Source organism: Podarcis raffonei, chromosome 5, assembly GCF_027172205.1.
Source record: "Podarcis raffonei isolate rPodRaf1 chromosome 5, rPodRaf1.pri, whole genome shotgun sequence".
In the NCBI taxonomy this organism is placed as follows: Eukaryota; Metazoa; Chordata; class Lepidosauria; order Squamata; family Lacertidae; genus Podarcis; species Podarcis raffonei.
Window position 1 is genome coordinate 56,879,897 of NC_070606.1, and position 17,007 is coordinate 56,896,903.

General features: G+C 42.5%; 1 protein-coding gene across 12 annotated transcripts in view; it reads left to right on the plus strand.

Annotated features, from left to right (window-relative positions):
• Positions 1–17,007, plus strand: part of SH3PXD2A (SH3 and PX domains 2A) — a 249,449-nt gene that overhangs the window by 162,918 nt on the left and 69,524 nt on the right. For 6 of the 12 annotated variants that reach the window (XM_053389297.1, XM_053389300.1, XM_053389299.1 and 3 more), the window contains one exon: positions 7,799–7,843. The exons of the other annotated variants lie outside the window; for them this stretch is intronic. In XM_053389297.1, the coding sequence (XP_053245272.1) occupies positions 7,799–7,843 (45 nt within the window). The remainder of the gene's footprint in view (positions 1–7,798; positions 7,844–17,007) is intronic. 12 annotated transcript variants of the gene reach the window in all.

Below are 17,007 nucleotides of genomic sequence, written 5' to 3' on the forward strand. Positions count from 1 at the left end.
TATGGTCTGTTAAATGTTGAGGGCCATTTGGTGATGCTCATGATAAGCCATGGTTTTATCATGACATGCACAAGCTGCAGTGAGTGTTGGGTTTATGTGCTCTCCTCATGTGGCTGTCAGGAGGGCTTTGGAGGGCTTTTTATTTGGTTTTTAGTAAGCAACAGTTTCCTGTTTTGTTTAATGGCTACCTATTCTCAGTTCTCAAAATGAGCCAGCTTCAAGGTATGAAGCTGGCTTGTTTATCCATATTGTTGTAGAACAGGGTACCCAGTGTGGTGCCTCCCTTGATGTTACGGACTCCAGCCCCCTCTCCCAGCATGGCCAATGGTCAAGGATGATGGGAGTTACAGGCCTCAACATCTAGAGGGTACCACATTGGTGTAAAGCCACAATCTTGGGTTTAGGAAGCCATGGCTTAATAATGGTTTTTGAAATCTTCCTTCTAGCCAGGGTGTTGTGGGGGGCGGCGCAGACATACAAATCTGAGGCTTGTGCTTATCACAATAAAACATAGTGCCACAAGTGATCCAAGAAATATCGTATTTTTTGCTCTATAAGACTCACTTTTTCCCTCCTAAAAGGTAAGGGGAAATGTGTGTGCGTCTTATGGAGCGAATGCAGGCCGCACAGCTATCCCAGAAGCCAGAACAGCAAGAGGGATTGCAGCTTTCACTGCGCAGCGATCCCTCTTGCCCTTCTGGCTTCTGAGATTCAGAATATTTTTTTTCTTGTTTTCCTCCTCCAAAAACTAGGTGGGTCTTGTGGTCTGGTGTGTCTTATACAGCGAAAAATACGGTAATATTGAATAATTAAAGCTTCCTGTGAAAGGACCCACTCACAGAAGAGGCTGCCTCTTTGCATGATTCACTGCTCTGGCTTGAGTGGGGAGGTAATTCTGCCACATCTCTGGTTAAGGTGTGCTTCGATCTTTTCGTCACTCCTCATCAGCAATTGAGTTAAATAATTGCATTTCCCCAATTCACAGTTCTCTATGAGCTGGTTTTGAAATGCATAAAGTTTTTAAAACATTGCCTGGCAGCAATGTGCACTCCTGAAAATGGACATCAGTTTTTGGAAAAGCATTTTTCAGAAAAGCATCAGCAGGCATTCACTTTTTCCCCCTCTCCCAGAGCAGGTCTGTTTGTTTTTATTACTATGCAGGAGGTGTGAGCCAAGTTGGAATTCTTGAATAAAAAAATCAAGCTTTTTATTGGGTGTTCACAGATGCTGGTTGCAAGTAGTGAGCTATTTATGATTTGAGATGAGGGAGATTGGACCTTCGCTGCTTCTGATGCAGCAGATTTACCTGCCCTTGGAAGAAGAGTGCCAAGCAGAGTGTGCAGAAACTGAAGGAATGGGCTCCTTCCCACACACCAAATGCAAGCTTGAAGGACTTAGGTGTGCCAAAGCCAGGTTTAATTTGGAAAAAGTGTGCTTCAGCTATTGGAAGTTTGGGAAACAATGTAGTACATGATAAGGTCTCTCACTGCAGCTGTTTAGATTGAAGGAAGCAAATGTGTGCCTATTTAAAAATAAGTTAAGAACCTGGGTTTTCTTGCAGTAATGATCAATACTTCTCCATCAGGACTCTATAGCCCTTGCGAATGCATCTAATCAGCTAAGTGATACTGTCTGGTTGGGAGCCAGAGCTCCCTCCCCATCTTTGGCAGGAACTCAACTCTTGCCCAAATTCCTGCCATTTCCTCCTTGCTTGCATAGCTGTAAATGTTATTGATGGCAATGAAGTTATCCAGGCTCTCTTTAGAAGCCAGCTGCACTGCTTTGGACCCTAAAATAGCAGTATTATAACCTCCTTCGGATCTCCATGCATGCTGTCTTAATATAGCAACCATATGGGAAGGGGGTAGGGGGTGCAATCTGTCTGGACTCCCTGAAGTCAGAAGCTTCCCCCTGGACCTAAAGTGCCCAGACAAAACAAAATAATCCTGTAGATTCCTAATGTCTCAAATGAGATCAGGATTCTTTCTTGAGGATTAAGCACAAGGTATATCATGCTGGAAATGAAATGCAACGGCGATAGTTTTTCAGCCTATACTTCCTTGGACTATTGGGCTCTGTTTCCCAGGGAGAGTTAACTTGTGATGTTGTTTGAAGCCCAATTGTGTAAATGTAGAATTATGCCTTGTTTATTTGGAGCATGTGTGATACCTCTGCTCAGGTTACAGTCTAGAAAAAAATAGCTTTTGGAGCAGGAGAAGGATAGGGCATTACTGAGCTCCCCCCCCCCCTGCCTTGCTTCTCTCTCCCCCCTCCCTTGAGCTTTTTTGTGCCATATGATCAGTTCTGAAGCACCATTCGATCACATGAAGGCCAGATGTGAGTATTTCAAAACAGTTTGGTCTCTGCTGGTGTGGAGATGATAAATGAGGCAGTTCTGTTTACGTGGCAAATGGAAGCAGCCTCTGATTGGTCTGGGACGGAACAGGGGAGGAGCTGATAACTTACAACAGGCGAACAACAAGCGAAAGTCTCAAAGACAGATTCATTCTGTGTAGAACAATGCAAATGCGGGTTCCGTTTTAAAATGAGAAAGAGGCAAAAGGCTGCCATGGACTAGAGCTCACTTCCTTTGGAGTCACAGGTCTGTGCATTTGATTAAGTTGACTGTAGCCCATAAAAGCTTAGAAAACCTTTTGCCGTTGATAAGGTACCACAAGGCTTAAAACACTGGTGTGCCGTGGATTTGTATTTAAAAGGGTAATGTGTAATGTTTGTAGAGAGGGAGCAATACGCCCCTTGGCCTAGTTTCAGAAGGAAAGGGGCATCCCAAAGATTAATACAAGGTGGGTTTAACTACACAACATGTGGGATTCCCTGTTACTGGTGGAAGTGATACAGATAAAACGAGAAGGATTTCCAGGCAGCCTGGTTTTGAAGATCAATAAATGTGCAGTTGCTTTATTTTGTTAATTTATATCCTGCCCTTAATAGCAAGCACTCTTGGGATTTAAATACAATAAAATCACTCAATAAAACCATCTCACCCTGAATTGCTTCATCTCCTTCTTATAACACAGAGGTGGTCTTTAGGGGGAGAAGGATTTTCTGCTCGCACCAAAAACTGAACAATGTCTTCCAGGGGAAGAGCATTCCACAGAGAAGCCCCTTTCCTAACATAAAGCATCTCAGGCTCCCCTCACTGATGGAGTGACAAGAAGTCCCTACCTGGCAGATCCTGCAGCCTAGGTAGAACAATGCAAAGAGAGGCACTCCAGTGGCTTCATAATGGTGTTAAGCATAGGGGACAATATGAAACCCTGCAGAACTCCGCAGCGTATTTTTCACGGGACCAAAGAGCAGCCCTGCCCCTTACTGCCAGTCTCTGAACACTGCCCTGCAGATAGACCAGGGGTTGGCAAGGTTTACCCCGCCAGTTCACTCCAGCGGAGATCACTCCATGGGCTAGAGCGTGCATGTGCGTGAGCATGCGTGCCCACGATTTCAGGCATCTTCGTTGACGCAATTTTCGGTGCCGCAGAAGTGAGTCCCTGTGCCACACTGCACCGGTTTAGAACAGTGCGTGGGGACTCGCCAAGCGTGCGGCTTGGTTGGGGGGCGGCTCGTGGGCCAATTAAATGACTCCTGTGGGCCGCTTGTGGCCCATGGGCCTTAGGTTGCTGACCCCTGAGATAGACACATTGCTTCTGCTCCTAACTCCCAACCCACAGAGCCAGTCCAAGAGGATACTGTAGTTAATGATATCAAAAGCTGCTGAGAGATCTAGGAGAACTCACAGGGTTTCATTCCTTCTTTGCCTCTCCCAGCACAGGTCACATGTGCCTCTCACAGCTCCTTCAGTGCCAAAGCCAAACCCTAAAGCCAGATTGAAATGGAGCCAGAAAAATAACTTTTCCCAAGCACTTCTGGACACTCACCACCATTTGAGCAACTTGCCCCAAAAGCGGGTATTTTCCTCTGGGTGGCAGTTGTATACCGCTAGTTTCATGGGTGGATAACTGAGGGGCTGCACCCCTAACTGCTTCAGGGCAGCAGGAACTACTCCTGCATATGATAAGCATTTTCTATCACCTGGACCCACTGCCGGCCTTCCCTAGCCATCTCTTGCAAGTCTGAGTGTACACATGATAAGTCGAACACCTTGGCGTGCCTTATCCATGTAATTAAACCGCAAGCCAGGCAACTTCCACTAGAAATGCCTTGCAGAAAGTTTTTGTTAAATGTACATGCATGCACTGTGTTGGACTGTTCAAAGCAAAAATGCACTAGAGCAGTTTTATGGATCACCTTGTATTTATTTAAACCATTTTAATCCTGCCTTTCAGTCAGAAAGGCACCCAGGGTGGCTTATATGAGATCCATAACAAGCAAGAATCCTGTAGCCTCCTGATGCCGTTGCATTTCAGCTTCTACCAGCCGATGGTAGTTGAGTTCAACAATGCCTGGAGGGCCACAGGTTCCCAATCCCTACTGCAGTGTCTGCCCCTTCTTTGTCACAATGGGGCTCAATGGTTATATGCAATAGTATTGTTGGTGATGGGAGGGGGGAGGCTGTAGAGGCTGGGACCAATTAGAATATAAATGTCGTGCAGTTTTTAATCTTTTTAGAAAACCCTTAAAAGTAATGCTAAGCAGATGTTCAGAACAAAAAAATGCTAGCTGTCTTCCCTTTCAGAAGCACTCTCATCTTTGTCTAGCTGCTGTCAGACACAGGGAGCTCTGGTGTTCTTCCTATATGTACATATATCTTTTTTATTTGGAAATCTACAATATAGCTTGCCAGTTGCTTGCATGCTTCTACATTCCCTGCCGCCTGTGCTCTGCTTTGGCTCAACTGCTGTTGACGTGTGTGTGTGTGTGTGTGTGTGTGTGTGTGTGTGTGTGTGTGTAGGGGGGTGGAAATGCTTCTTTTAAAAATTTACAACCAATTAGCATTCAGGGCAATCTGATTAAATGGCAATTGTGTAAATAGCTTGGTTGCACTTCAGCTGCTCCTTCAAAAAAACCAGTCATGGATAGAAATCTCAGCACCCCCCTCACCAAGTAGGTCAGTTGCATACTATTTTAAAAACTGTATCTTGTGCCACTGCGGGAGCATATGGTTCCAATAGAACCATAAGCTCTATGCATTTTCTTATTCCAGATATTTTTCATCATTGCCTGTTTTTTGGCTCTTTCAATATTGGTTTGGCATGGTCAGTGCAAACTCTGTTTGGGGTAGTTGGGGAGTTCTGGAGTATTTTCCCTGGATGGAATTATTCTGTGGCTTTATTTCATTATACTGTCACCTCTGTTTCTCTTTATCCAGAGAAACCTCAATAGCTAGACACAGTATGTACGTATTTGGTTTAGTGTTTTTAAACTTGCCATGTGTGAGCTCCTTCTAATGCATGAACTCCTTTTAAAATAAAAGCCTCATGGCAAAGGGTTAGCCAGGCCTCAGTTCCTGGAACATCTAAAATAACAATGTCTTTGAGCATACTGAACATGTGCAGAATGGTCCCCCCACCCCGTGCCAGTAAGTAACCAGAGTTAACCCTTGTACACTTGATCAAGACTTTCAGAATGGAACATTACCTTCTCTCCCAGAGACAGAAGCTCATTCAAGAATGTGTGGCTTAATTTTCCATTTTACAGATGAATGAACTGAGATACAGGGTTTTGCTACCAACCTAGTGTGATTTCCAAGTAACGTTTTTACTGTTTCATGTGATGGCCTTGCAGGTGCATGTTGGGTATATTTGAGAACTGCCCTGGATCTGCACTAGCTTCCATTCTGGCACAACTCAAAGTCTGGCAGGTCAAATAATACTTGAGTCTATTTATTTTGGTCCCAAATGGTAGGTGTAAAGCTTATCTTACAATTCAAATCTTTTAAACTTCAGTTCCCTCCAAAAGGTACTGAAAACAGAGGCTTTGGTGATATTAATGAATGTTTAGCTGATCACCTGCTTATTGACCAACTTAAAATACATTTTAAAATTGGTTAATAAACCAACAGCTCTAGTCTTGGCTCAGGATAGAGTGGATTGAATTGAGGTGCTAAATTCACAGGGTGACCTCCAGTCTGTGTTTGTGCTGAAGCACTCTAATCATACCTTTGCCTTAAGAACAATGTCAGTGTCTATCTGGATGGCTTCAGTCCATACAGGACCCTGCTTAGCTTTGCCAATCCAGTTTTATTGCTGCACTACATACTCAGAGGGTCTTGTGGACAATGGTGCAGCTAAGTAATTTTAGATCCTGGACTCAGTGGTGTTGAGCCATTGGATGGGAGAATTAGATTGTGAAGCACACAATTAACATTTCTTTTCCTCCTCCTCACTTGCTGTTCCATGCTTTACAACTGCTTCTACATTTCTGATAGAACAAGTATGGGGGACTTCCAGCTCTTTGGGCAGATCAGGCCCATCAGCACCCTGCCCTCACAGTGGCCAACTAGATGCCCATGGGAAGCCCACAAGCAGGACTCAGGTCCTGTGCAACAATGCTCTTTCCTCCTGCAGTTTCCAGCAACTGGTGTTCGGGGACGTACTGCCAATGATGCTGTCATTATGGCCAATAGCTATTATCCTCCACAAATTTGTCAAATTCTCTTTTAAAGCTATCCAGCTTGGTGTCCATCATGGCCTTCCATGAGAGTGACTATGCGCCATGTGAAGAAATTGCTTTTTAAAAATCTGTCCTAAAACATTCAACTTCATTGGATGTCCATAAGTTCTAGTGTTAACAGAGAGGTTTTTCTCCCTCTCTCATATCTACTTTATCCATGCCATGTGTAATTTTATAAACTCCCATCATGTAACCATTTTCTCTAAACTAGAAGTCCCAAATGCTGCAACCTTTCCTCATGGGGAGTTGCTCTGCCACCTTGATCATTTTGGTTGCCCTTTTCTAAGCTTTTTCCAGTTCTGCAATATTCTTTTTCAGGAGAGGGGACCAGAATTGTGCACAGTATTCCAAACAAATGCAGTTGCAGAGTGTGCTGCCGATTGTTCCTCTGCAAGCAAGGCTTACGTTTGGCACCTTCAACATTTGGCACCAAATGCAAGCCCGACTGGGATATGTTCCACTGATATACAGCAACCATAGTCAGACTATATAAACATCATAGCATAATCATGACTACTGGAATAAAATGAAGTTTGCTTCTACTTCCCTGATTTACTTGGCTATATGCAACATTGTGTTGTATAAAAGAATAATGCATTTTTTATTTTAAAATAATAATAATGAGTATTTGTGCCATGTACATGCCATGTAGTCCGTGATTACAGAATGTTTTTAAAATAAGAAAGCATCATCCTATTGCCAGGTTCCGATACGGAGCCTTTTTTTGCACAGCCCCTCACCCAGGATGTTCACTTAGGACCCTTCTGTGCTGTGGGACTGTAAGTGTAGGCCCTGAGGTACCTTAGGTGCACCATTTCTGTGAATCATTCCTATGTCAACAACTTCCCACTCCCCCCCCCAATTGTCTGTTGTTTGTATTATGCTTGTTAAAATTACTAATAAGTTATTCAAAAACAAAGCAGAACCTTTCTGATTTAGACCAAAGTTACATAATCCCCTGCCTATATCTGTCACTAATGAAACTCTACCACAGGGATAACTTTGTGCCTTCTTATGCTCTTCTTTTAGCAACCCCCTTGGTTGTTTCCTTGCTGTGAGCTTTATGGAAATAGTTCCTCTGTGTGCACATAAAAAAAAAAAAAGCTGTTCAGTATTTGCTGGGCCATAAAACTGCTTCTCTGTATTTCTAATGTCTCTTCTTCTGCTTTTCTTATTTCTCTGCTGCTTCTTTTCTTGGACTTTGAAGTCTGGATGTCCAGCTTATCTGATTCTCCAAAGAAGGTTATTGCAGGTACTATATTGTTTTTATATACAAATTTGTGCTTGCTCTCTCTGGTACCCTGGATGTCAATTAAGGATCTCTAGAATGGGGGATGGGGAGAGAATGGCAGGCTATAGGCAGATAAGTGGCATGGGATCCCTATCAGGGATAGATTGGGATAGACCTTTGACTAACTATATGGATCGACCGTTTGGCCACTAATCTAGATGGCTTTAAAATAATTGGACAAGTTCATGGAGAGGGCTATTGAAGTCTATGAGCCATGATGGCTATGCTCTCCATCCACAGTTGGAGGCAGTAAAGCTTCTGAATACTAATTGCTGAAAACCACACAAGGGAAAAGTGCTTTTGTGCTCAAATTACGCTTGCAGGTTTCCCACAGACATCGGATTCAGCACTGTGAGAAAAGGATGCTGGACTAGATTGGCCATTGGCAGTGCCTCCCCCCCCCCCCAGGTGTATTCCAGGGTACGCAGTGCCAGCATCTCTTTTTGTTGTTAAAAAGTGTGGCACTTACCTTAACAACTTCATGGTGAGTACCGGCACCTATTTTCCTAGGAAAAAAGCACTGGCCATTGGCCTCATCTAGTAGGCTCTTCTTAAGCCTGTATGTCTACTGACTGGCAGCAACTCTCCAGGGTTACATACAGGGGTCATTCCCAGCCTGCCCTTGAGGTGCCAGTGATTCAGCATTGAACCTTCGGCAAACTCAACCACTGAGAAGTGGCCTTTGCCCAAGATATAAATAAGTTTCTGTATGAAGTTCCTGGTCTTCTAAACTACTTAAACATACAACCTTAACTTCAAGATGATCAGTTCTACCTTTCAGCTCCTATATTGCAGATCCTCCACTGGCTTATTTACTTGCTTCAGTGTTCCAGAATTAATGCTGTTTGCAGCCTCCTATACCAGTTGTACAGTTTTGCTGTATACCAAGAAAACGGACCAACTATTCTTTGAGCCTTTCCAACTATTTCAGCAAGTTTCATTTTAAAGTTATGCCTTATTTCATGTTCTATTCCTTTTAACTTGTCCCTTTGTTTTGCTATCTGTTCAGTCCTCACATTTGTGTTTGTCTACTGGCTGGCTAGCACAAGCCTTGTCAATCCATTATTTTCTCAATCTGCATTTGGCATTTTACTTGTCTGTTGTATCCATTCATGCACTAAGCTTCCCATCTTGTCTCTTTGTCTCCTCTAGCATATTCTCAGATTTCTTTCTCTCCCTCCCTTTTTCTTCTTTCCCCATCATTCTCCCACCCCCTCTCCCTCTCAATTCTTTAGGTGAAAGGTGATTTCTATCTTCCATCATACTCTTGAGTATTTGGATTTTACTATGTCAGTTGTTAGTTTTTAAGAAATGGTATTGTGATCCGCTGTGATGCTGTCTCTTGATATTCTTCTGTGTTTTGCAATCATTCTCCTCAAGAGACCTGTATGAAGACAAAGAAGCATTAGAAGCAATTATGTAAATATATAATCCAAAATTAAGTGGACCAAGGGTATTAATCATTCCTCAGGCCTTTAAGGGTCATTTTAAAGAGTACCCATCTAATGACAATTGCATTTGATGATGTCCCACATGGATACACCTGAGAAGTCAATTACAGTAAATGTGATAGTCAACTGTTTCTTTAAAAAATTACAAATGGGACCTAGTTTGCAAATTATACTGCACAAATCCTAGCAGTGTTGACATAGCCTATTTCATAATGTCCTGAACAAAATTTCCCTAATCCACTGCACATTTCCCAAGAAAAAAGTGTTAAAGCAATTTCACAATCCCTAAGTTAGTTCTGCAGCATGGTGCAACTATATAAATAATATTCACCATATCCACAATACGATGACAAATCTCTTGAATCTCCTCCCCCCCATTTAGTTATTCTGCTTTTCCTCAGTAAACTGTATCCAAATCGGCTTACAATAAACATTAAGACAGTATCTTTTCCCAAATTTATCATGCAACTGCTTTTGGAATACAGTACTGTACACAGTTCTTGTATAATCTCCAGTAAAGAGATTATAGAGCTTGAAAATGTGCAGAAGAAAGTGCTTGGGCTGGGGGCAGGGACAACTCCCCTTTGAGATAAAGTTACTGTAATGGGGAAGCTTCTTGGTTAAGGGAGGGGAGGGAGGTAAGGGTCTGGAGATTATAGAGGTTTGTACAATTATGCACTATGTGAAGAAAGTGGATAGACAGATGTTTGCCTCACATATAATACTAGCAGTCAGGGTACTCCAATGAAGTTACATGTTGGGAGGTTCCGGAGGAAAGACAAAAGTAAGTCTTTCATGCAGCAGATACTCAATGGAATTTCCTACCACAAGATATAGTAATGCCCACCAACTTGAATTTTTTTAAAAGGGGATTAAACAAATTCATGGAGGATATCCATGGCTAATGGTCATGTTAACTGTGTACTGCCTGTATGCCTCTTAATATATTGCAAAGGTAGACCACTTGCAAAGGTAGGTACTCTCAGGTGACCAGCAAGCTCAGGAGCAACAGCATTTAGGGTGTGGCATTTGGTGCTTCCTTCTTGATGAACCCATTTTTAAAGGCCTGTGTGGAGCTGACTTACCTACTGAGTGATTCGTTTACTTATGAGAGTACTTATAAAGTGCCATCCCATAAGAAAAATATAATGATGGTGTACAATGAGGGATGGGAGCTTGGGGTGGAATAAAATAGAAGCCTCAGTCTGAAGCTTTCATGCTAGGTCCTGAGAAGCCAAGGAATGCAGCTGTATCTGGCCACCTGCCCACAGTTTCTTCTTATTTCAAGAAACGGGGGCTACCTGGAGAATACAGAGAGGTTATGAGCATCAGGGTGGGTGGACTAGAGTGTGGACAGAACTGAGCATATTTTAATTTTAAAAGGGAACAGGGCCTTTTTAAAAAGTTTGGAAACCACTGTCTATAAAAACTGTAGAGGGCTAATACAGAGGCTAAGACTTGCTCATTAGTATTATGACACATCTGGCCTCCTGACTGGGGCCACTTTTCCTCCCTCCCTCTCTCTCTCTCTCTCTCTCTCTCTCTCTCTCTCTGATGTTTCTAGTTCTCATTTTTGTTGAGACTTGACAGTGTGTGAGGGCTTTTGTTTGCTTAATCTTCCAGAAAACTTGCCATTTTCTTGGAATTATTTCATAACCTCCCAAAAGCTGCTTTTTTATTTGTGTGTGTGTGTGTGGCCTGTGGGGTTGTGGTGGTACTTAGAGATGGACTAAGAGTATAGTCATAGTCTGACTGAAAGTAGGGAAGCTTCAACATCCCCTCATTTGGCTCGAAAATCAGCCATGTTTTGTGAGCTTTTCTTCATTGTACTTGCAGAAGCTTGAGAGTTGAAGGATGCTCACAAAATCCTGATGTGACTGACAAAAATCCATGGAGACATAATGTTCTTCACACACTTCCAAAGAAATTTTAAAATACTGAATGCCTGCCAGTGGCTTGGGTATATGTGTGGTAAAAAGCGAGCTATGCTGAAGACCCTCTTGTCCCATCAGTCTACATAGGTGCATTGACCTTGGGCTTGCTTCAGCTGTTTCTGTAGCCACAGACCTTGCAGCTCAAGGTCATGAGTGCAAACAGCAACGTTGGCACTAATTACCTTGAGCTACAAAAAACCTAGTAAGCACAGCCTTGAGGAAATGGGATTTGGGTGGGTGAAGCTGCCAACAGAATTGAAGCAAGGGGCCTGCCAGAGGTGGATTGTGCTTGAAGTCATTTGAGCAGGGGTGCTTGCATATTCTTCAAATACTCATTACTTCCCTAATTGCAGTTTATCCACCCATGCTTTTTCATTATTCACACATGTCAGGTGCTGGCACAACACAAAATAGAATTGCTTTTGCAGAAGTAGGATGTTCTGTGCCATCTGAGCTATTGATTGCTTTCCATTATAAAAGAGAGCATTGCTACATGCTGACCACCTTGGTTACCATTGATAACCTTCCTTCGCGCCTGCTTTTACAATGTGGCATTATGCCTCAACACCACCTTTGATACTGTTTTGAATGGTGTCTCATTTGAAGGGTAAAAGTGATTCGTTTCAAGCCAGCTGTGTTGATGAAGAGCCCTGATATTGCTGACACCCAGTGCTCATTGTGATGAGTGGAGCTTTCAGAAGCAGGAATGTTGATAACAAACTTACTTCAAATTGTCCTTGTGTGCTTGTGCTTTTAGACTTAGCATGTTTGAAATATGGTCGACAAACTACTATAAACACCTATCCAATTTTAACCTCTCCTTGGTGACTACATTCTTGACAGCATTTTTGCTACCCTCACTTCCTTATCATTGTTGGTTTGGCTGTTATGTAGATGGAAAATTCGATACTGTAGAAGAGTTGGAAGTGACTTTTATGTTTATTGAAGTGAAGTTTGTGGAAAAAGCCATAGAATGAGCCAGTATTCAGAGTTCAGATGACAGTTTGGGATTGCTTGGTGTAGCTCACAAAATGAAAACAGCATATGCCAAGAAAAAGAGTTCTTGATCAACTTCTTGCATTCATTTGGATACTGCTGATTACCCTGTCACTCACAGATGAACGTTGGGAACTACTACAGTTCACTCAACAGGTTGTTGCTAGTACTGACTTAGAATTTCATACACACCTGCTCTCCTCTAAAGGGACATCTAGATAAGGAATAAGGAATAAATTAGGAATTAATTTTGGCACCATATGGTATATTAGCGTGGTTAACCGTTATTGGTTGATCAATAGTGTTTGCTGTAAACAATGTCTGCCATAACAATTGTTTTAGTTATATGACCTTCTTTTTACCTCCCCAGCTTATCAGTATGAGATATTTGGTTAGGTTAGCATAGTACTATATGCATCATTCTTATGGCACCCATTTGATGGCTAGAATGCCTATATGCCATTCATGCACATGCATCTCAGATTAATCTGGAAACATTTGAGTTCTAATAAATTAGAGCCTGGCTGATACTACCATGCGATGTTCCAAAGCAATGAAGTGTTGATAGCTAGAATGGCTTCCTGGAGCATGTGCTAACCTTGCCCATTGCATAGCACATACTTTCTCACCCTGAACATAATAAGTTAGGGATTTACAGTTGGCACTAGAGCATGCTCCTGTGGGTGTACATCTTGCAGGGATCAAGACAGATGTGAGAAGAGTTAGTCTTGGGATCGCCCTGTAAGAGGCAAATTTTCCCTTAAGTTCTAAGAAACATTGGGGGCGGGGGGAGGGGGTTGTAGGGAACAAACAATCTGGATGGCATGGAAAGGAAAAGACAGTCTGAAAAATTAGAGACAAAGATTTGTCCTTGGATTTTGCGTGGCTAACACTGAAGGCCATGTGTGCCTCATTAGGCGCGGCTTTGGTTTAGAGAACTCAAAGCTCTTTCAGGTATCAAATTATGTCTTTCAGCAGTTTAATAGAAAGCAAAGTTTGCAGCTCATCGGATACTTTTTTGTGTATATGGCCATGGGAATACATACAACTGCCTAGGTGTGAGATGGAGGTTGAGAAAGGGAGGCTTGCACCTCTAAAATGTTAAGACTCTGAACCAAATTCTCTCTCTGTTTGGCACCGTGCAGTATTACCTGGCTGGATTTGTTGCGATGGCAAGATGCAGGCAATTGGAGCTTCAGTAAAAGTCCATGTGTATGAGCAGCCTTTTGCAGGAAAAAAGTTAAATGGGAGGAAATTACTGTATGTAAGCCATTCGAGAAAGCAATCTCCCCACCCCCGGACTCTTCTGTATTTAATGCTCTCAGGCAAAAAAAAAAAAAAATGGTTCTTTTTACTTGTCTTCCCTCCGCCTCCCCTAATTCTGCCTCTGCTCACCAGTTCTCCCCTGCAAATACACCCTGGGCTGTTCTTATACCCTTCCTTTCCCCCTTCTGGCTAGGGGGAAAGATGCCTGTGGGGAGCTGTTTTCTGGAGAGAATCAGTAGATGGGACAGCAAGGTTAAGCATGTCTCCCTTCCAGCTTTCTCCACATATATGTTACCTCAGCAAAAGTAATTTGGAAGAACTGTGGCTGCCAAGATGTAAAAGTTCTGCCCTGAGTGCACTTTGAGAACACTTGAACTGAGCATAGAGAGAACACCTGGTCTAATAGTTTCCTGCTCCTAAACTTCTCTAAACCAAACTGCCACCTTTAGGAATGTTCTTCCACTCTTCAATCCTGCCTTCTCTTGAAAAGATCAGCCTCTATCCCTTTTCTATCTCAAAGCACAGCTAAAAGAATCCACACTTGCTTCGGCCAGTTGAAATGGGTCAAGTGCCAAAGTATTTAGGTGTTCTCCAACTGTTGAGGAACTTGTGTCTGGCAGCTTCTTGGATGCCCTCCAAGTGGTTTCACACATCTGTGTGTGGAATACCATTGCCTTAACTTTTTCTACCTGTAACCTAGTTGATTGGAGTCCGTAGACTGTGAGCCAATTTTCCAAGAAGTTGAGGTGGTTGGGGAAAGGAATCTGACTTCACCCTTTCCTCTGTCTCAACTTTTTCTTGGCTGAATGTCATCTCTGAAACCAACAAATCTAAAGTGATTGGGGGTGGAGAGCCTGGAGAACTAATGAATTTCTCTGATTAGAGATTTTCAAAAGAAAAAGACATATAAGAAGGCAAGGCCAGAGATACGACATGAGCACTAACTGTGTCAAATATCAGTGGGACTAGAGAATCACCACTTATTTTAAGTTACTAGTCTTGCTAACTGTGTATTGGACAGATCCCCATTAAAGCACCTGCTGCAATTTAAAATGGAGAATTAGCTAACCTTTGTAAAATTGGTTGTGAATAAAAACAAGCAAACATTAGATTTGGCAGGGGGATCAGTAGAACCATATGAAAAAGGACAAGCAGACATGGATAAGGATAAAAATGTATGGAGTATAGATGGAACTAGAATCAAGAAATTGATCCCATTTGCAGCTTCCATGGATAATACTTGTTACCTTGTTTCTGTGTTGCTTATTGTACCGCACTGAAGAAAAGGCTGGATGAAAGTGAGCAATGCCACTTCCTCTTTAAAAATATTACATACTTTAAATAGGGGTTTTTGCATACCCTTAGTCAGAACAGGGGTGCGGGTGGCGCTGTGGTCTAAACCACTGAGCCTCTTGGGCTTGCCGATCAGAAAGTCGGCGGTTCGAATCCCTGTGATATGGTGAGCTCCAGTTGCTCGGTCCCAGCTCCTGCCAACCTAGCAGTTCAAAAGCACGCCAAAAGTGCAAGTAGATAAATAGGTAGCGCTCCGGTGGGAAGGTAAACAGCGTTTCCATGCGCTGCTCTGGTTTCAGTGTTCCGTTGCGCCAGAAGCGGCTCAGTCATGCTGGCTACATGAGCCGGGAAAACTGTCTGCGGACAAACGCTGGCTCCTCAGCCTGTAAAGCAAGATGAGCACCGCAACCCCAGAGTCATCTGCAACTGGACTTAACTGTCAGGGGTCCTTTACCTTTACCTTTTTTTAGTCAGAACATCCTCAAAACTAGCCAGGTTAAACTTTTATTCACAGGATAGCTTGACATTTCAGCAACAGATGGAGGAACAGCAATAATCTGAGGTGTGTGTTGTAGTTAGGACTATGCTCAATGTTCCCCAATTCCTAATTAGAGGAAGTGCCCCATATTCTAGTTGTGGACTTTGGTGGGAATTTTTAGATTTTCCAGAAGTTGTTCACTGCTGTTGTTTCCATATTGGTTGCTGTCCTGATACTCCCTCTTTCTCCTTTCTATAATGATATAAGCCAAATCATCAATTGCTTAAGATGATGAGCTGATTTGATTTGGCTTCATGTTGCTGACATCACTGAAGGCAAATAAAGCCATTTCAGAGTAAGGGCATACTTCCTACATAAGCAACTGCTTTAGCTCACTTTTGAAGAAATTGCCAGAAGGGGAATGTAGCTCTAAATGTAGTTCATGCTCCTATTGACTTGACCATGAGGAAGGTAGCCATTTGAGTACAGATGGATCATATTTTTTGTTTCAGTTATTTTGTTTAATTAGGTTAAGTGGATTGTGATTTCATGGAGTAATATAGGAAACATAAACTGGGTAAATTAAGAAAGCTCCCATTTATCTAGAAACCTAAATGGCTGTTTAAGATGTAAAGTAATATATTATCTGAGGAAACTATTTGATTGCTGGCAATCATGTCTATGTTACAGTCAGTCATGGCATTCATGTATATGTGTATGATTCTCTTACACACCCACCCACCCACACCCCTAGCCAACAGCCTCAGTGGCCAACCAGATGTATATGGGAAGACAAGAAGAAAAGTATGATTATTGCTTGTTTGATAATCTGTGTATTCCTTGCATTATATTTTCTATATGGAAATGACTTCGGTATAGAAAATCTCCCAACTTTTGAAGACATTATTTTAACTATGTTCTCTCAAAACAACATTTAATAGAAACAATGAGAGAGGGTTGTTGGGCTTAATCTTTTGTTAGGAATCCAGTCTCCTAAATAGCTTATTTTTAATGAGCTTTGTGATGTTGAAGGGTGACCCTGAACACATGCATACATTTTCCATAGAGGAGTGGAGAGTGCAAATTCCCCTAGACTAGTGATGGTCAAACTTGGCCCTGCAGCTGTTTTGGGGCTACAATTCCCATCATCCCTGACCACTGGTCCTGTTAGCTGGGAGTGATGGGAGTTGTAGTCCAAAAAAAGCTGCAGGGCCAAGTTTGGCCATCACTGTCCTAAACTGATTTGAATCCTAAGCACTCTCTCTTTAAAAAGAAACCAGTAGAAATTTCATCTCAACTAGCCTGGTCTTTTTTCCACGATTGACAATGGAACTTAATAATACCACGATTATTCTCGTCCCCCTCCTCCACTGGTGCATTCACATTTGTATTTCCTCTACTTTAATCGGGAGAGTCAAAGAAGGGCAAATGTCTGTTGGGAACCTTCCTGCTAAGTGTCGGAAGGAACTCAATCCATGTTAAATTAGACAGTTTGGATGAGTCAAGTCTCTCTCTCTCTCTCTCTCTCTCTCTCTCTCTCTCTCTCTCTCTCTCCGTTTCTCTCTCTTTCTCTAGAAGCTGTCCATCCTATAAATAAAATCTTTTGATAGATGGAACCAATTAAACATGTCTATGGAGAAGTGTTTTTTTTTTACAAATGCTGCACGAAAGAAGAATACTTTTCTCTGCTCTGAAACAATGAAGGCT